General features: G+C 44.9%; 2 protein-coding genes across 2 annotated transcripts; both read right to left on the minus strand.

Moving 5' to 3' along the window:
* Window positions 1–3,081: 3,081 nt before the first annotated feature.
* LSM10 (LSM10, U7 small nuclear RNA associated) lies at window positions 3,082–6,061 on the minus strand. Its single transcript, XM_035119868.2, has 2 exons — window positions 5,780–6,061; window positions 3,082–4,144 (listed from the first exon to the last, which is right to left on the minus strand). The coding sequence occupies exon 2, from the start codon at window positions 4,122–4,124 to the stop codon at window positions 3,753–3,755; it is 372 nt and encodes a 123-aa protein (XP_034975759.1). The 5' UTR covers window positions 4,125–4,144; window positions 5,780–6,061; the 3' UTR covers window positions 3,082–3,752.
* Window positions 6,062–8,199: 2,138 nt separating this feature from the next.
* Window positions 8,200–20,458, minus strand: OSCP1 (organic solute carrier partner 1). Its single transcript, XM_035120389.2, has 10 exons — window positions 20,233–20,458; window positions 13,347–13,501; window positions 12,810–12,977; window positions 12,153–12,233; window positions 11,883–11,986; window positions 11,463–11,591; window positions 11,302–11,371; window positions 10,211–10,350; window positions 9,706–9,769; window positions 8,200–8,781 (listed from the first exon to the last, which is right to left on the minus strand). Exons 1-10 carry the CDS (start codon window positions 20,342–20,344, stop codon window positions 8,632–8,634), a joined length of 1,173 nt encoding a protein of 390 aa, XP_034976280.1. The 5' UTR covers window positions 20,345–20,458; the 3' UTR covers window positions 8,200–8,631.
* Window positions 20,459–20,622: the final 164 nt, after the last annotated feature.

The following is a 20,622-nucleotide window of genomic DNA, read 5'->3' on the forward strand; positions in this document are numbered from 1 at the left end:
TCAGCCTCACCTACCTTAGGGGGTTGTTGTGGGGATTAAATGACGAGAACCATGTCCTTTACACCACCTTCAGCTCCTTGGAGAAAAAAAGGTGGGCAACAAATGCAGTAAAAAAATATTGATGGGGCCTTTGCTTGCTCCTTATTTGGCAGCCTCAAATTGCCATATCTCTTAACTAGTTTTTTAATAAATGGTGACAAGCAAGTAACCCAGAGCAACCCTCAGCCACTTTTGTAACTGCTCCTGGTGAGTCATGCTTGGGTGGTGGGGGCAGGAGGAGGAAGGACAAACAGCAGCTCTCTCTCAGTTGAGCACTTGCATCATGCAAGCATGACTCACTCTATGGGAGCCTCAACTGCCACTTGTGCAAACAACAGACTCCAGGGAGGTAACAAAAGAGTGTTAGTCTTCCACAATACTGCCGGCATTAGGGGAAGTGGGGCTGCAGTCACCAAACCTGACTTGAGCACGCTGCCAGATTTGGAGACTCTTTCTGCAAACAGCTCTGTGTTCTGGGTGTGCAACTCCCTCCTGCGATCATTGGAAGGGGTACTCAGCACCGTTTAGAAATAAAGCCAGGCGCTTCCCACGCTTTGTCTAGTGCTAACTGAAGTGGATAGAAATTACTTTTTCTAGAAGTTGTTGCAGCAGCCAAGAATCCTGAATTATGAGCCAGTGGTGGTGTGCTGGTTAGCGTTGGACTAGGACATGAGAAACCAGGGTTCGAATCCCCACTCGGCCATGAAGCTCACTGGGTGACCTTGGGCCAGTCACTTACTCTCAACCTAACCTACCTCACAGGGTTGTTGTGGGGATTAAATGAGGAAAGGGAGAACCATGTAAGCACCTTGAGCTCCATAGTGGAAAAGGTGCAATATAAATGCAAAATAAAAACAAATGCCATATATGTGCAGTCTGACTAGAGACTCTCAAAATACATGTAGCTGCAAGCAGAAAGTCGGGAGACGGTTCAGTATGTCCAATCTAGCATAGCAAATATGGAGCACAGAGAATTCCGTGGCCCTCATTGGCTCCTTAATGTGATGTGGCCAATATGCCACTTTTTTACCAGACACACACACCAACATGTGCCGGGCAGCCTCTGCACAGCCTTTGATTCACTTTGTAAACTTGCACCTGCTCCATCAGGTGAAGGGGCCGTGTTCATTCCCTGTAATACAGATGAGTCACGTGCATGCAATGGGGTGAAAGGGTAGCTGTGGGGCCCACATTGCTGCACCATTCAGCACACTTTAAGATTGATCCACACACGAACATTAACTCTTTTGGGCTGTAAGATTTGGGGAAGTAAAGCAAAGCTGGTGCAGACAGGCAGGCTGTCTGCTGTGTCCTCAGGGGCCCTGGAAAGCTCTGAATCATCAGCCCAAAGGCATTGAAATCCAGCTCCTCTCCTGTGCCAGTTACCCCTCAACATGTGCTAGGCAAGTCAGCAGACTTGGCAGGAAGAGCAGCTTTCAATGCCTGCTGGAGGAAGGAGGGGATGCTGCTCTGTCATCTGCCTAGAGTAGCTGAACTAAATGGTGTGAAATAACTGTGTTGGCCTGTTGCCAATACAGTGCCTCTTTTGTGGGGAAGATGGTGAAGCTGCAGAACTGCAAGTGTTCCTGGATGACACTGGTTATCAGGATACACTTCAGTCTGGGTTTAGGCCTGGTTTCGGGAATGAATTGGCCTTGGTCACCTTCATGGATGACCTGTAATGGGAGAAATATGGTGATGCATGGCCCTGTTACAACTGCTTGATATCTCAGCAGCTTTAGATAGCATTGGCCATGGTAACCTACTGGATCACCTGAGTGGGATGGGTGATGGAGACACTGTATTAGTGGTTCCACTCATACTTGATCGGTTGTGTCCAGACAATAACACTGGGTGGGGGACTGCTCTTTGACATTGTTCTGGCATTGATATACAAAGCCTTGAGCAACTTGGGCCTAAAATACCTGAAGCCTGAACTGTTATATTCCAGCTTGACCACTGAAATCCAGAGGGGTGATGTTAGTTGTCCCCCCATGTTACAGACAGACATTTAGAAATCAGACATTTAGCACCACTGGTCCCATAGCCTCTGATGTACCTGCTTACTCTGCGCCTTGTAACCCGAGTTCTGTACCAAACTGACTTATGCATTAAAACCTTTGGAAGGAATGGTGTTGAGAGTTCTAGTTCCTCATCCAGTCGAGAGCCAGGACAATCCCCAGGCATTGCTTATCCATGGTCAAACTATTCTCTCATAACAAAAGAGCCAGTTAGCAGCAACCTGCCTCATAGTACAGTCATACCTCGGTTTAAGTACGCTTCGCTTTGAGTACTTTCAGTTTAAGTACTCCGCAGACCCGTCTGGAACGGATTAATCCACTTTCCATTACTTTCAATGGGAAAGTTCGCTTCAGGTTAAGTACGCTGGAACCAATTGTGTATTTAAACCGAGGTACTACTGTACCTGCTGCCCACTTTGGAGTGGGGCTGCCAGTTCAACTAGGTAATGCCCATGGGTGAAACGCAAGGGGGAACTGAGCAACAGTTATGGGATGTTAGTAAGGCTGCAGCTGCCCTCTTTCATTATTTTCAGAAGAGAAGGCATTAGACTACACATGTGCTTCTGGCACAAAGAGACGATGCCCAGCAGCTGTATTATGAACTGAATGCACTCTGTCAGATGCAACTTCAGATCAAACAAGAGGATGAGTGGCAGAAGGGCTCAATGACAGGGGTTTATACTTTGCAATTCTTGGGCATCTCCTACTGGAAAGATGTGATGCAGCAGAACTAAGAAAGCTTTCTCTGCCCAAGGCTTTGGAAAACGACCACCATTAGTCAGCACTGGGCTAAATCAGACTCCTACAACTCCCATTAGTCCCACCCAGCAGGAGCAATAGGCAGGGATGATGTGAACTGTAGTCCAGCCTCTGGAGGGCACCAGAGTGGAAAAGGCTAGGCAAGATAGACCAAGTTCCTGATATTATTAGTACATGTTCATATTGCATTATTGAGGTTCTAGAGCCAGCGTGGTGTAGCGATTAACGCTGGACTAGGACCTGGGGGACCAGGGTTCAAATCCTCACTCAGCCATGACATTGGGCCAGTCACTTCTTCAGCCTAACCTACCTCACAGGGCTGTTGTGGGGATGAAATGGGGGAAGAGAACTGTATATGCCACCTTGAGCTCCTTGGCAGAAAGGTGAGATATAAATGTAAATAAATAAATGTCAAGCTCTGCACAAGGACTGAGTGCTCTCTCATTTGTAATTTAACCTCGGCTCAGCTGCTACTGGTAGTTTTCTCAGCCTGCAAGTCCTGGTTAAAGAGGGATGATCTGAGGATATTGAACGTACAAAAAGCTGCTGGTTGGTCTGGTGAGAAACAGTTTGTAAAAGGAAAGTGGATCTTAAAATTTTGTAAAGAGTTTATTTGGGGTGGGAAACAAAGGCTGAAGAGGGTGAAGAGAGTATTAGTCCACAGAAAGCAAGAATCCTATTTGTTGCTAAGGTCAGTTATATTCTAACTTATTATTACAAAGGGACCTAATGCCCACTTCCCCTTTCTATAGAAAAGTTTGGTGAACTCTTGAACTCAGGAAGTGGAGCCAAGGAAGGCATCTAGTAAAATCAGGGAGGGTTGTCTACAGGTCACTTCTAATCTCAGTCCAGAAAAATGTGCTTCTTCATCAGGAGTACAAGCAATGTCAGGCTGAGTTTGGGGCACATGGCAAATCCAGGGGACTAGCCCACTCATTTGTAGCTCTGCTTAAGGAACTCCTTCCTGCCCCTGTCTCGGCCACCAAAAGTGCGAACTCTGTGAATGAGCTGCAGCTGTTTCTCAATGGTGGTTGTGATGTCCATGTCATCAGGGATGTGGACATAGCGGACGTTCCTTCCCGTCACAAACAGATCATCCAGCCAGGTGGAATGGCCACACCGATCAGTGAACGTCGCCTCGGACAGGCGGATGTTCATGAAGGCGTCAACGTTGGTGATGCGGCCGACAGCCTTGCTCTCATCCCGCAGCTCCACAGTGGTGACGTGTCCATGGAGGCCCTGCAGCAGGATGACAAGGCTGTTCTCCGAGATGGTGCGCTCCTTCACGGAGTGGCTGATCTCCATGGCGTGGCACCACCTGATGGCTGGAACAGAAACAGGAGGAAGAAGAGAGTTCAGTGAGTTAGCCCCATTCATCGCTTTCTCTTGTGCTATATAGAGCACAGGTCTGTGCTTGCACTGTGCTAAGCATGGAATTTGGCTCATGACTTTTAGAATCACAGTTCTTGTTCGTTTTGCTTGGAGAGTGCACAGGTGAAACCTCAAAACCCAAACTGAGGCTCTGCAGGATCTCTAAAGGCAAGCTTCAGTACAGAACTGTGTGTGTTGGTTGGCCTCTCCTTAGCAGCCAGGCAGTAAGAATCAAAAGCCCATGATCTATCATCTGTCCCAAAGAATCTGCACATGCCCAGAGGCCAACTGCTCAGCAACCAAACATTCTCACTTGGAAGGAGCAGCAGTAAAATAGTGAGAAAGCTGAATTGTTTCTCTTTCCCATAATGTATTTATGTATATGTGCTCCAGTGTAAGTTGCTGCAAGACCTGTTTGGTGACAAGCAACTACCGGTAGTAAGTTTAGTACAAATGAAAATAAATAAATGGTAGACCTGGTGTCGGTGCCACTGAGAGAGGAATACAGTACAGTACTGTTACACTGGGTCCAGACTCTTGAGCTTTCTCTCTCTCTCTCTCTCTCTCTGTTTTTTAAATTGAATTTGATTGATTAAATTGAATTAGCACTTGTAGAAGGAAAGCGAGGAAGTAAAATATGTGGGCATTTGAAGCAATCACTATTTTAAGCTATTGCTTTGTGATATGAGCCTGCCTTTCTGTTTTTAGCCAATGAGTACAGTCACAGCCGTGACCCATAAGTGCTTTGGGCAAATACATACACAGAGAAGAACCCTCAAACCTGGAAGCCTTTAAAAAAAAGGTTTGGGCAAATCCACGGATAAGGTTGTCAATGCTTCCTAGCCATGATGGAGGCCAGGCTCTGCCTCCACAGTGTGAGGCAGAAGTGTTTCTTAACGCCAGCTGCTGGAAACAGCAGGAGGGTGTGTGTGTGCTGCTATTGCCCTCAGTTCCTGCTCTGGGGTTTTCCCATTGGGGGCATCTGTTTGGCCACTGTGAGATGAGGACACTGGGCTAGATTGGCCGGCCCCCTATGTCTCAATCTAGCTGCAGCAAGGCTGTTCTTTAGTAAAACAACTTCTGATGTTCTTCTGTAAAACAACTTCCAAGTGGCCCAAAGGGTCCCTCCCACCAAGCAGGTGGCCTGTTAGTGGGGAAGAGGGCCTGATCCACTCATGGGGCCGCCTGCTGGGCCGCAGGAAATCCTGTGGGAGCAGAAATCAAGCAGGCAGGAGGAGAAGTAGACCCAGCGGCTCATGCTAGGGGTCCCCAGCATGAGCCCCCCTGGCATGGGTGTAGCCAAGGAGGGCAGGTAGGCGCAGCTGCCCCCTTCAATAAAAATAAATAAAAATATAATTGCGGGGGGGGGCAGAACCTCAGTTAGCTAACAAAAGGCCTGATCCCCATAACAAAAAATCTGGCTACGCCCATGCCCCCTAGGCCTGCTCCTGGCTGCCTAATTCTCGCTCTCCGGCCTTTCGATTCGCAGGGAAAGCCAGGGAAGGGGAAAGGGCAGCTCGTGGCGGTTCCTGACCCGAATGGGGTCCCGTGCAGAAGAGGTGCGCGCAGCGGAGGCTCCGCTCGCCTACCTTGCTTGGATCTCCCGCCTCCTCGCCTAGCGCAAAACCAGAAGCACGCGTGCGTAATCTACAGGCGGTTTAATCAGAGACTTCGCTCCTCATTCGCCGGTTCTAAACCCAACCGGAAGAAAGTGAAACAGCCCCATTGGCCAGAATGGAAAGAAAGGCGGGGTTCGAGGTGCGGGAGGAGAAAGCTGGCTTGTGATTGCTTCGTTGCTTCCGCCCGTATCTGATGCGCTCGGAGATTCGCTTTCCGCCCTGAAAGTGACGCGAAGAAGCCACCTAAAAGCTGGAGAATTTATAAAGTTTCGGCGGTGTTGATGGGCTCCTCTGCTCCAGCTCAAAGCCGCCTTAACTCTCAACTAAGCATGCTCAGAATTGCCGGTATCCGGGTGTGATTTTACGAATCATTCACAGTAACATCAGGCTGCAATCAAGTATTTTGGAGAAACCCTTGTTGTGCAGGGTGATGCTTCCTGCCCAGTAAAGATGGAAGATTTAGTTAAGTACTGTACACGACGAACTGTGTGTTAAACTGTATTTTTCAAATATAAAATGTTTTAAATGAACGCATATAGTTTTTATACACTATTCTTTAATGGTGGTAATGGATTTATAATTAGCTGATAATAAAAGTAGAACTACTGTATCTTCTCCAATGAGCAGCTTTTGTTCTGTACAAATAGGCTAGATCTAGTCGGGTGGTGCTGTGGGTTAAACCACAGAGCCTAGGGCTTGCCCACGGTTCGAATCCCCGTGATAGGGTGTGCTCCCGTTGCTCAGTCCCTGCTCCTGCCAACCTAGCAGTTTGAAAGCAGGCATTGCAAGTAGATAAATAGGTACCACTCCGATGGGAAGGTAAACGGCGTTTCTGTGTGCTGCTCTGGTTCGCCAGAAAGCGGCTTAGTCATGCTGGCCGCATGGCCCAGAAGCTGTACGCCGGCTCCCTCGGCCAGTAAAGCGAGATGAGCACTGCAACCTGAGAGTTGTAACCCCAGAGTCATCCGCGACTGGACCTAACGGTCAGGGGTCCCTTTACCTTTACCTAGTCTCTAGAATCTATTTGGGAGTCCTATGTAAACTCACTTAATATGAATGCTTCAGCTCTACAGAGACTCATCAACCATTTTACCAAACCTGCAGGCAGTTCCATCAGCCTGATGACAAACATCCTGGGTCAGGACGTCGCCAGCACTCCATGCATTTGCACTGGTGACTACATGCTTGAGATGGTAGACTTTTTTGTCTACCTGGATTTCACCATAACCAGCAGTCTCCATCAATGCTGAGCTGGACAAGCGTATTGGCAATGCAGCTATGACAATGTGATGCTAACATCCCATACAAAGATAAAGGTCTACCATACGTGTGTTGAGCACACTAGTGAGTGATGGACAACTTAGAATTGTCAGGAGCGACTCACCGCCTTCCATGTGCGCTGTGTCAGGAAGCTTTTGGGTATCACATGGTAAGACAGAGTTTCAAACAAAGCGGTGCTGTCCCAAGTCCATATTCCCAGCATGTTTGCACTCATATCTCAGCGACATCTATGTTGGCTTGGTCACGCACAGAATGGAAGATAGCAGGATCATCAGGGACATGCTCTATGGGAAAATGGCTTCAGGCACCAGGCCTGTTGGGTCAACCAACTCTGTGTTACAAAGATGCCTGCAAACGTGACATCAAGGCTGGCAGCATTAACCCCACTGTGTGGGAATACCTTGCAGAACACTGGAGTGCCTGGAGATAGGCAGTCAGGTTGTGTATCCATAGCAGTGACCAGAGGAGGAAAGACCATTTGGAAGATTGTAGAGAGAAGAAACGCCATGGTGTATCTGACCCAGCTGCAACAAAATGACTCTCTTGTATTAGTCTCAACAGCCACGGCAGGTGCTGCAACCATCGAATAGATTAGCTTCACCCCCAAAGGCACACTCCTTCACTGTCTCCTGAGACAGATGGATGCCAACAATACTTAAACCATGCTGTCCCACAATCAGAATTGTCAAGGTTTTTGCCAATAGGGCTGCTGAGTTGTTAACAGCTGCAAAAGCAGCAGAAATTCATCAGTGGGAGAGGCATCTAGGGCAGCCTTCACAAACCTGGTGCCCTTCAGATGCTGTTGGACTACAACTTCCACCAGCCCCAGCTGTAATCCAGCAATACCTGGTGGGCACCAGGCTGATCTAGGGAAATATGGTAAATAGTGGCAACCCTAGTTAGAGTGTTGTTTCCTCTGTCAATGTATGTCTATGGGGATTTGAGTAATTTTCAGAGTTTGCAATCCTTTGCACACTTACTGGGAGGAAACCCTACTGAACAGAGGGTGATTTGCTTATGAGTAAACTTCTGGACATGTGGGTTATTACAGGACAGGTGGGGTGGAGAGAGCCCTAAAAGGTAAGTGATAAAAAAGGCAAAACGACATCTTGTTTCTGGTCTTTATTGCTGCAGCTAAAAAGACCTTGGTTGCAACACCATTGAAAACTTGGTCCCCATAAACAAAATGAAGGAACTGGTCTTTCTGCTTGTCTTATAACACACTCACAAACTTAACTAGTGGTATAACACAGTTTGGACCTTGGATTAGGAAGCCTATAGAGGGAATCTGTGTATGCACACAGGACATAAATGCCCACTTTCTTTCCAGATGCTCCAGCTTCTAACCCTGGAAGGCACAATCTAGGTCCTTATTAGCACAGGAATGAAGCTGCTATTTGACCATCACCCATTTCACCAAAGCCAGAGACAGAATTGGTCAAACACATCTAAGCAACATCCAGCCTTACTGACCCAACAAAAATGGATGGCCTTGGTAACTGCTCTGTTCTACAGCAGGTTGATGCCAGGTGCTCTCCTCCTCAAGATGGGAGAGACTTGCATTCATGCTCAGCATCCAGCTCATCCATCATTGCCAACAAGTCAGCACCCTTGCTGATCCTCTCCTTTGGTTCTTCTGCGACATCGAACTCTCCCATGATGCGAGCCAGCTCCTCATTCCGTTGAGGGTCCTATTTAAAAGAGTCAATTTACTGCAAGAAGCTACTTACGGGAGAACATAAATCATAAATTTGACAATTCAATACTTTATTTTCAGTGACCAGCTATAAAAAAATCAATTTAACCTCAGTTGCCGGAAGCAACAAAACACTCTAGTTTTGATTTTAAGAGCATCAAAATGTTCCTCTGGAAATCAAAAGGAGCTTTGACTGCTGTGAGGGCAGCAAAAAGCATTCTTGGTTCTCAAACACCAAGTTCCAGGTATGCGACACACACCTCATATGAAACTCACTACCACAAGATGTGGCAATGGCTACTGGTCAAGCTGGCTTCAGTAGGGTACTAGACTGTTTTTATGATTACCAATAATAAATATTAAAAGCAAAAAGAAGGAAACTAGACAAATTCATCAAAAAGCACAAGTTATCACTGGCTCTATAGAACTTCTGTTTTCAAAGGCAGCACATGATCCAACATGCAGTATCACTGGAATGCTTTCGTTCTGCCAATTTCTGACCAGACACTGTTCGAAACAGTATGCTAGGATAGAGAGGCTCATGTTCAGATTCAGCAAGGTTTTTCTTGATTATGTTCACGGAACGTGGTGGGTTCTCTCTCCCACACTCCCCATGTGTGGGGCATTCAGAATGAACCATTATCTTCTTTTCATCTTTTATGCAGGCTGATGAACAGAACACAACAGAGGCAGAGCAGAGATTCTGCCGTGCAGTCAAGAGTTCTGTGAAACTTAAATGGTTGCATGCCCAACTAAAATTACCCCCCCCCAAAAGTTCCTCACCTATTTTGTTATTTTCTGGAAGTAACATAGCAATAAACATCGATAAAAATATCCTTCGCCAAATGTACCTTCATTTAGTTCGAAAACTATTCAGCTTACCCTCAAAATGAGAGGCTAGGGGGCAATGACTGCATACCTTGTCTGCTTGTATGTTGATAACTTGATACAATAATTCCTCTGGGCGGGTCAGTGCAGCATGTCTTGAGGAAAAGAATAAAGAACTGTCACAGAATTGTAGAGTTGGAAGGTGAGATGAGAGTCATCTAGTCCAACCCCCTGTGGTGAAGGAATCTCAACTAAACCAGCCATGATTAAATGCTATTCATTTGCAGATAGAATGCTACAAATGAAATCTGTTTGGTAAGCTGTAATGCCTCTAGCAGCTTTTCACATACCTCACTTGTTTGAATTTTTAAGGAATAGCAATTCCCTGACAAATGCTCCCTGTTGCTGCATCTGATGAGCCTTTTCTGCAAAACTTGTACTAATTAAAGAAGGTTCTGCAGCAAAGGTTCCCAAAAGGAAGGGGGGGTATGCAAGGGCTTCAGTACGCGCCTCTCACCCACAGATTGATTTAACTAGATGGCTGAACGGCCAAATCTCACCCACACCACCAATAAAGCAAGTGAGACTGATCATACTCTTCCTCCTCATCTGTGGTGAAGAGATTCAGCCGGAAACCAGCCTCGTTGCCAAGGGGCTTCTTGATGTCCAGGCTTCCCATGAGTCTGGCCAAGAAGTTCAGCTCTTCTTTAGCCAGAGGGTTTGGAGCAGTGGTCTCCTACATGGAACAAGAGTGGGTCTGTTACATGGAGAGGCAACCAATGGCACTATTGGAAGAGCGTTGTTTACAAGGGTTGTGGCCTCCTAGCACTATAAACGTGGCAACAAAGCGGTCTGCTAGTGCTCTGGCATCTTGGTTGAAAGCAGCTTTGCAACTGACGTCTTTGAAATTGGGACATAAAAGAGCATATATGGTTGTAGCCGAGTATGTTCTGGCATGGAAATTAATGTGCCTGAGATAGGCATGATTGTTGATTTCAACAATCCTTCTTTGAGTATGATTAGCATTGGATACAACTCATGCACACATCATAAAATAACTTATAGAATAATCTAAAAAGTCAGCTCATTGCCCCACAGGTTATCAGTTATCTCCACAGAATTAATGGCAGCATGCAATTTACAGAATATGAATTACTGGGATATATTTTGGTGTGAAATTCATAATTAAATAGGCATCTAAAGATCTCTCTCTTGCTCTGGAAATCACCGGGAGGAGATGTTTATTTGTGGCCTTGGCGCAAAGTACTCTCTGCCCCCAATAATCTCTCAGCCCTCAAACACCTACTCTGGCTTATAGAAGTTGCATTCAGCAACAGACACAACCTTATCAAAAGAGAAGGCCAGAAAAAGAAACTCCAAGTTGAAAAGATATGATAAATGAGGCTCTGTCTGAACAAAATGGCATCTAGAGAGAAGGACTGATTATATTAGTAAAGGATACAGGATCCTAATCTGAAACAGAAAACATTTAGGTAGTAAAGCGGTTTCCTGCACTTTCTACTTAAGAGCAGCCCTCTTCAACTGCTCTCCTCCAGATATTTTGGTCTATAAATCTCACAACCCCTAATCACTGGCTGTTTGGAGCTGTTGGGAACTATAATCCAAGAACATCTGGAGGCACCAAGTTGGGAAAGGTTGATTAAGAGGGTAGACTAAAGATACTGACCTTTACATGAGATGCCAAATTTTTGGCTGCCCCCGACATGTCTGTCTCTACAGGCCGGCTGATGCTGTATCTAGAGGCAATTGGTAAAGGCTTATAGTAGACACAAAGGAAAACTGCAGAAAGCCCCCAACTGAAATGTGGCTTTGCATTCCATGGCTTACATGTTTGTTCCCAATTTGATTACTCTGTCTCCATAGAGGTCGAATGAGCCTTCTCGATATGGAAGGTGGTAATTTCCACCACTGACGAACTCAGTCCTCTTAATCTCATCCCCTTTACTGTTGAAAAGTCTGAAAATTGCAAAATTGAAGCACTGTGGTGACTTCTAGTGCTTTTGTGAACAAGGAAGAATAACCCTCTATCTCATAGAACAGCTGGGATAGTTAATAAAGGGGAATTTGCTGGCTTAAGGTACCCTCTTTCCTCTACTCCCAACAGGTTTGTCTCAGTCAGATGACCCATGCAGCCTGGAACTAGGGATTCTCCTTAAGATTGGAATAGATGGTTAACTAGGTGCAGCTGATCTATCTAGTGGCTACATGGAAAAAGCAGGGTGCAAGGTAGAGAGGTCTAAGATTCACCTGATGAGCCCTGGAACCTCTGTTCCCCAGGGAACTGGACCAGAGGTTGGCAGTACAAAATGGCCATTTGAGTTCTGTACTTTATCTTTGAGTAGGATGGAAACCTGTGGAAGAAGCACAAAGCTTTGTCTGTAAAACAGTCTTGTTTAGAAAGAATTTCTGCCTAACACCTCCTTATTCCAGTATCACATCATGCAACTTCACCCAGGGACCCTTGCTCTACTATCACAACCTCCTAGACTGATGTGTAAAAATGAAAAAGCCACCCACCCTGATGTGTATGTCCTGGAAGAAGATGAGCAATGTCTGCCGGATGAGCTGAAGTTCGCCAGCAGAGAGAGAGCCGTATGTCTGCGGAAGAAAACCAGAATAAATCCTTGCTGCTGCTTTAGCATTATTCAAGTGTATGATTCACATGGATGTTTAAGTGCTTCATGCATCCTCATAACTGTGGGCAGAAGATTATTTCCATTTTGGTGACAGGCAACTGAGAAAGAGCAACTTTCCCTGAGGACACCCCAGTGGTTATTTAGTTGCTGCTGGGATTTTAAACCAGGTCTCCCAGATTCCAGTAAAACTTCTTAAATAGAAATCTAACCCCCAGTAAAACATACTTGTTTTATGAAATCACGAATCCATTTCAAAACTTTTGTTACTTTTTAAATGTTTTATAATATCAGTACTGCAACACTGATATAACCCTGGAAACTAGACACACTGTACTTGCATTGTATTTTACTGTTGTCTTATTTCTGCTTTCACTGGTGAAATTTCCAGACTTACAGTGCAGCAGCTTGAAGGGGGAGCACACTACACAGTAGAAAACCAATATGAGGGCATGCTCCAATATGTTTTGCCTTCGTATCATTTTTTCCTGTAGTTGTACATACATTTGAATGGAATCTAAAAGGTATGGTGTGCTCTTACATCAATGAGTTTCCTAAAGGTTGCATCAACCTGAGCCAGAGTTTTGGGTGCTTCGTAAATGAAATCTTTGATAGCATCCAGGTGGTTGAAAGTGATGAGTAAAATGTCTTTGGGCCGAGGGCAGAGTAGAACTTGGTACTTGAATGCCATGGTCATTAGATCGTAGAGCTACAAAGTAAGGAAACTGGAATTAGTTAAATCACAGAGCCCAGGCTGAGCCTTATTAGATATTAATCAGCTGTCTTCTTGTGCAGTTGGCTGGATTTTATTCTGCAAGCCACTCTACTATGAGCCTGAACTTGGTTAGACCTGTCTTGATCTTGCTCTAGTTGTCACTGCTGTTTCATCGCCTTCAGATCCCTTGTCTATCTAAGCTGTCATTCTCCCCTGATTCAGCTATCACTTTCCTTTATCCCTCAATCTTTCCTGAATGTTAGTGTGAGAATCCTAGTTTCATTTGATGACAGCACTTGTTGATAAGAGAATTACCTGAATTCTCCATAAGACATTGGGGGAAACAGAAAGTTTCATCCTCACCTTATCCATACTGGGTGCATTCAGTCTCATGATTGAGGCATGAACCAGACGCTCAAAAACTGTCCTCAGGGCCTTCCTGGAATAGAGCTCCTGTGGCTTAAACAGCTCGTCCATAAACTTTTTATTGAATATACCCCCTATGATGTCATTCATAACTGAAAAGACAAAAGATTCAAATATATCACAAATGGATCGGCTTTGCTTTTGTTTCACAGGAAGACACACACAGTTATAGCCGAGGAGGGACTTGCAAAGGCCACTCTCCAACTGAAACACACCATGCCCCACAAATGTCTTCTGTGCAAGGCTGTGATCCTCTCCAAATCCCCTTCAGTTCAAGGAAACTTGCACAGAAGCCGTTCCCAGCCTTTGTTACCAGTGAATTCACCAGTGCTAGTAGAGATACAGGATCTGGAAATGTTTTCTTTTCTTAGTAGTGAGACACGGTTGCCCTCATTGAAACTGTTTCCAATTTCAATAAATTCCAAGAGTAGAGCAGCAGATTATGGTAATATGAAACAATTTGTCTCCTTTTGCATTTGCAAACTGCATCCGTTCTTTTTCTTCTGCAAACATTTTATAGAGGCTCCTGAATCCATGGTAAGTAAATTGAGGTAGAAGAGAATCACAACACCCTGTCCCCCATTGTTTAGTCATTTGCAGTTAGTTGGGCTGATAACCGCAACCAAATACTGAGAAGTACATAAAAGAATTGAAACAATATTCAGATGTAGTGGTCAGGGTTACTATTGCCAGAGGTACTACACCAGTAATACTCAAGCACTAGATGTTATTTCTTTTACACTCAATACTCAGTAGTGTGCAAGCAGAGTTGGCTACAAAGAATCTCTCATGTACAGTACCATAATAGGTAGCCCTACTACTAAGAAACTGTTATTTGGCCCTGTAAATAGTCTTTAACAATGGAGAGAATCGCTGTAAAAACCAGTCTTAGAAGTGACTGTGTACCTGTGTACAGAGAAAAGGTTAAAATATTTCATCAAAATGTCATAATTCTCCATTTATCAACACCAGATCTTAGGTGCCTGGGATCTTCCTAGTCAAGCTGAAATTAAATACAGTTTCCTGTATGGGTCCTAGCTGCTACAGAAACCATATTCATGTGGATACCAATAAAGTCTGAGATTAAAAGGTTTCGATCCTGATCTGTTTCCCAGTACTGTCCCCTCCTCACACTCCCTGGTGGAAGTGGACAACGGCAAACTCTTCTTCTGGTTCTCTATGCCTTCGCTGGAAGTTTTTAAACAGAGGTTGGATGGGCCATCTGCCTTGGTGTCCTTTCCAACTCTAAAATACTGAGAGTCTATGCCCAGTCACAAAGTCTTTTCTAGCTCCCATTTTCATTCTCCCTTGTGCTAAGTAGCAGCAATTGTTCAATCTAGTATCCAGCAGGTGTTGCTAAGCACAGAGAGACTGGGATGGATAAGCAGAGCTTTTAGTGATGCAATTCTCTCTTGACCCGCTCCGACGCAATCCTTAATGAAGCTGTAGTAAACTCTCCCTAAGTGTATGCTTCTAAAGAGGTTTGACAGAGTTCTGCTTCTGTGCTTCTCTGTCAGCCCCAGCCAGGAAAATTCTCTAGTAGTTTGGAATTGGATAGAAACATGATCACACCAAATAGTGACCTCTGACATTTTGTACTGTATTCGTGTAACTGAATGAGATAGTACATTGCATCACTGTCCCAAAATATAGGGGTGGTAGAAGATTAGGATGCCTACCAGCCAATTTTCCTCTCAATCCTCAGGGTGGCACAGAGTGTTTAGTGCCAACTGAGTGACTAAACTTTGGGTTAGAAATGAAAGTGGAAAAATCCTGTATTGTTCTACGATCCACACCAAAATCCTGTGGTGGAATTGCTTTTTTATTTTCTTTTTCACTCCTAAACAGCTTGGTTTATTAAGCCACCAACAATTACGATTACCTAGTACAGTCGCTATACACAGCATTTAGGGTAGCCATTAGCCAAAGGTGGTTAACAATTCCTCCATATCAAATCCACTGGTCTGGCCTCCTGTGACACACAGGCAAATGCAGGTGGGCTAAAATTCAGCCACAAAACAGCATTTTAAAAAACCACAGACTCCCTCATTCCCTCTTTTCCTTATTTACCTGCAGACTGCTATGTATCTGAGCAATAGAAACAGAGACTTTGTAGCATTTGGGGGTTATGTTTGGTTACACAGTTTACTTGGGGGGGGGGGGGAAACACACCTGGTTTTTTCAGCTCACCCATTCCAGATATAAAGCATGATGCAGAAAAGCATGATGCAATCTAAAGATATGCAATAATGACATACTAAAGCAGCGGCAAATTTTGGGATTTAATGAGGAAAGTTGTGGATTAAAAGATGAAGTTCAAGACAGAGAACTGGTGACTAATTCTGCAGTACGGCAGGAAGAGAGCAAGAACCACTGGATACACTCTGCTCATAGTATGCTTGTACAGCTGCTCCTTTGCCAACAGAGATGTTCAGCAATCAGTTGACCTAAGATGACTTTTCCAATAAGTTTATTTCCAAGGCAGTCGTGAATTATTTTTATGTTTCAGGATCATTACTGCCTGTTTTTAAAATGCAGAAAGCCCTAGTCAAGCATTCACTTGTTCGTCAATTACACCCGCTACAGAAGTGTTGAAGCCGCTGGGAACACTATGCAGCTGTGTGTATGTACAACATGCCACTAAAAATGCTGTCAGTCAAAATATTAGTCATTAATCAGTCAAGTTTTTACAGGAGTTCACCACCATTAGAGGTTCCGCTTAGAGGTTTCATTTACAATCGGTATATAAATTTTGTTAGAGAAATAAAATAAAATCACTGCAATCAATACACAGAAGGACTGTAGGCAGTTCATAGGTTTTAAAAGCACATCCTAATACATAGGTGCACTTTGACAGTCTATTGCATTTATGGTTTGTTCTTCGTTCCTGTGCAGCTATAGGCAAAATCTTTCAACTCTGTATGTCGCCATTTTCAGTTAGACAGAAGGCAGATGAGGGTTGTGGCGGTTGATGGGTAAAAAAAAAGACTTGGTCAATTGAATAATCCAATATTGTCAAATAATGGTCAAGTATTTTCAAAGCATTAATATTAAAGCAAGATGACAATCATCAACCGATTTGATACTCATACTAATGACAATAAAATTAGAAAACCTTTACTTTAAAAAGGGGAATAAATGATTTATATTTAATACATATTTATTTTGGCTTCTTCTCCAGAAACGGAGGGCAGTCTGCCCATCCCTCAGTGTGTTCTCACAATAGACCTGTGTGTGACTTAACCACAATTGCCTGATGTCTTTCTTGGCTGAGTGAGGATCTGAATCTGGGTCTTCCTAGTCCTAGTTTGACACTTTACTCATCAATGACTGCTCCTGCTCCTGTTTGGAACTGCCTGTTAAAGAAGGTAGCCTGTGGAAAGTGTTTTGATGTGGAGTTTGTCACTAGCAAGCAACCCCCTGTGCCTGCCCCTGCTAACAAATGATAACCTAATCAAATAAATAATAATAATGACAAATTGCCATATTCACAATGGTATTCTTGAAATATTTGACAATATGTGACCAGAGTCAAATAACAGGCAATCTATCTTGCAAGCCAGGTTCAATCCCCCATCTCCATGTAGGGCTGGGAGAGACCCCTGCCTGAAATTCTGGAGAGCCGCTGCGAATCAGTGAGGACAATACTGAGCTAGATGCACCAATAGTCTGACTCCGTACAAGGCATCTTCCCAGGTTCCTAACAGTTGCCCAGCATGCCAACACTACTATAAGTTACTTAAACTAAAGTCATAAGAATTGACCAATGAGGGTTCAATGAATTTCTTCCAGGATTTGCTATAAATGTGGTACATAATGTTGTCAGTCACCCAAGCTCCATAAATATAATGCTGCTGGTCTGAAGGGATCTTCCAATAGCATCCCAAAAGATACTGTGCATGCATAGTTTGGAATCTCAGTGGAAAAAAAAACCTCTTTGTGCAGGGGGCTAAAAATGTTACAGTACCTCGTCTCCTGTCCACATCAGTCCATTCATCTACACGAAGCATAAAACAGAAAAAATGACGGGTCAAGTACTAAGAACAACAAACTGACAAGCAGGATGAAAAAGGGGAAATAAGTAAAAAAAGAATCCAACAGTATTTAGTAGCCTGCTGTATTAGAGCTGCAAAGCAAATGAGAGGAGAGCTTTCAACTAATATTTTAAAGTGGCAAAAAAAAAAAAGCCACAATGTGAGGGTTGGGGTGATATATAGGCATTATTAAAATGGACCTATGGCACTTCTGTAATCTCACTCCACACATTGTGGGGGAAAGAGGCTTATTTTCCCAGCATAAAATTTGGTGAAAAGGCAAAGTATTGCAACAGCTGCACAGTCTTGATGTGGAGCATTCACTTCAAACAAATGAGATACAACAGAATTAATTGCACTAACTGCTCAAAATGACTGTGCTGACTGCCGAGCATCCTCAGATCCACATAGATGAGTTACTGTGCTAGAGCAACTCCAATACTTCTGAGCAAATGTAATCTGTACAAAGCCATTGCCCCATACTTAAGTCTGCAGGGTAGAAAAAATATGATACATGCATGCTGGATAAACAAGAACATAACAAGATTTGTTTCCCACCTTTACTCTTCAGTTCAGCCACTTGTCCAGTAAGCTGTATGGCGAACTGAACTCATGCTATTTACCAGCCCAAGATTTAAACACATGCATATCAGTAGCTTGGAATTTTAAGTGTTTCTGCAGTAGAATTAGTATATTATAGGATTTGATGCTGGTGCCTAGAGAACGGAAATCTTTTTCTAGTCCTGTTCACCCGCATCTGTATGTCAACCATGACTTACATTATTACTTTTTCTTTTACATTTCTTTTCAATGGTCTGTTTCTAGTACAGTATGCCCTCAACGTACATGAGGGTTATGTTCCAGGGATCACATCTAAAATCAAAATCATGTATAGTCAAAATATATTGGGTACAATGGCAGGTGGGAATGCCAAACACCTTTTTCCTGGATGCCTGTCCCCTTTATTTTTAACCCCCCCCCCCCCGTGTGTAAAGCTGAATGCACATAAGTTAAATTTGTGTAAGTTGCGGGCACCTTGTACATCAGGAGCAACATTCACCTTTCAATGCTAGCCCTATATGCTCATGCCCAAGAAGCAGCAAAGCTATTCTTCAAATACCTAGGAATCAGATCAGACAAACCTTCCCCCCAACCTTGAAATGGCAGGGGGATTGTCCATGAAATATGCTGTTCTTCCAAAATGCTCTGAGGGACTCCAAAGTGTAGCATGACTGCAGCTCCAAGTGGAAGGGAAGGGTCTTGACATGTTCACTAATGGGTAGTGGCATACTATGGCAAAGGAAATTGTGGAATCCTGCATAGGACTTATTTCTAGAGAATTCCATTAGAATGCTAAACATTTCCAGCATTCAGCTCACCATGTGGAAATATTCTGCCCTCTCAATGTTCCCAGGTACTACTAATGTGGCAATGTCTTCAGAAATGTTGATCCTAACAGGGCTACTAGTCACTTTAAGACATAGAACTTAAAACTGTCTGCACAGGTTGGCATTCAGATATGGTGGCAGGACTTTATAAAGGTTGTTTCACATTCAACATCATTTTATTATTGTATAAAATTGCTTGGTCAGAATATTTAAGTCACCCAGGAGGTTGTAATCTGTGACTGGGGGAAGTACATTCCTCTGAAAAGCTGCTCTAGGTAGGCCACCTTGGCTGGAACTAAAGGCATGTAAGAGCCATTAAATAAATGATGTACTGTAAGAGTTCAAAATTAAAGCTACAAGGAAATTGTCTGATATGGGGATTCCGGAGAGTGTGGAATTAACAGTTGCCAAGCTCTGGAAATTGAGAAAGTTAGTTTGTGCAAGGAAGCAATTTCTTGAATGGCTCATGGATTGTGTAGAGAATTATCTCTGGTTACAGAGCCCCAACACTCATACTTGGGGGTTTTTAAGGCAAGACCTTCTCCCAGCTCTTGGAACAAGACTGGAGAGATGTCTTCTACAGTGACTAGGAAATAAGGGACTCTCTACACATTCACAATAAAAGCTTGGCTTTGCACTGGGAGATGGTTGGAGAACAGCCACCTTTCAACTCCCTCTAACTCATGGCTGGGGAACCTGTGGCCCTCCAGATGTCGCAGGACTACAACTCCCATCCTCCCAGACCAATTGTCATGTTGGCTGGGGCTCATGGGGATTGCAGTCTGACAACAACTGGAGGGTCACCCCTGCTCTAACTGTACTTATGATCAGCTGTACTTGATTTGCCTACCTCAACAGGCATTGGGAAATGTACAGCCCTCCTCAAAAGGTCCAGAGGGTGGCAACACGAGAACTGGCCTTCTCTGCAGTGGCTCCCTGTCTGTGGAATGCTCTCCCCAGGGAAGTGCGCCTGGCGCCTTCATTAAACACCTTTAGGCACCAGGCAATAACGTTCCTTTTTAAACAGGCCTTTGGTTGAGCTGATTGACATCCTTTGCCCTTTTAAAATGTGGCCTTCCCTAATTTGGTGGCCTCCAGATGTTTGGGGCTACAGCTCTCATTGGGCCCAGCACCATTCGGTCGTAGTCCAAAACATCTGGAGGAGACTCATGTTCGGGAAGGCAGCAGATGCGCGTTGCCCAAAAATGGTCCTCACAGCTTCGGGCAGGGTCGGGCCCTCGTCGTGCCACTCGCCCCTCCCAACCCGAATTATGAAGAACTCAATCACACCAGCACCGCCACCCTGTTAAATGACACCCTCGCCCCGCGTTGCAGCCGGAGAGGAAAGGGGTGTGCGGGTGTGTGTGAGAGAGAGCGGTATAGGTGGGGCCCCTCCCAGACCTTGGCGCGCCTTGTCTCCCGGGATGCTTTGCGCGCGCAGCCGCTGGTCCACGATGTAGAGCATCTCCCCGCCCAGGTTGAGGACGAGCAACGGCAGCGTCCTCAGCGACATGGCCGCAGGACCCGCACTCGGCCGGGCTTCCGTCCAGGAGACAAGCTGTGGCTGCGACTCTGGTTGCGGCTGCTGCTACGACGGCAGCGGCCCCGTTGCCTGGACAACGCCACCGCCAATCGGAAGGCTGCTTGCTGGCAGGTCTAGTCTCCTTTTAAAGGCGGAGCTTAGGTCTCCGCCCACGACTTCCCTAGATGGGCTTACGGCCCGCCCTCTCATCCTCTTTCCCGCCCTCTCTTCCTCTGGTGTATAATCAAGACGGAGTCGGGTGTTAATAT

Source organism: Zootoca vivipara, chromosome 6, assembly GCF_963506605.1.
Source record: "Zootoca vivipara chromosome 6, rZooViv1.1, whole genome shotgun sequence".
Lineage (NCBI taxonomy): Eukaryota > Metazoa > Chordata > Lepidosauria > Squamata > Lacertidae > Zootoca > Zootoca vivipara.

Bases quoted from the DNA above. Each gene is read 5' to 3' on its own strand.
- LSM10 (XM_035119868.2), bottom strand. From the start codon at position 4,124: ATGGAGATCAGCCACTCCGTGAAGGAGCGCACCATCTCGGAGAACAGC.
- OSCP1 (XM_035120389.2), bottom strand. From the start codon at position 20,344: ATGTCGCTGAGGACGCTGCCGTTGCTCGTCCTCAACCTGGGCGGGGAG. The intron at 13,502-20,232 runs GTCTGGGAGGGG...TTGTCTTTTCAG, and splicing joins GGGAGACAAGGCGCGCCAAG to TTATGAATGACATCATAGGG. The intron at 8,782-9,705 runs GTATGCAGTCAT...TCTTTTAAATAG, and splicing joins TCAACATACAAGCAGACAAG to GACCCTCAACGGAATGAGGA.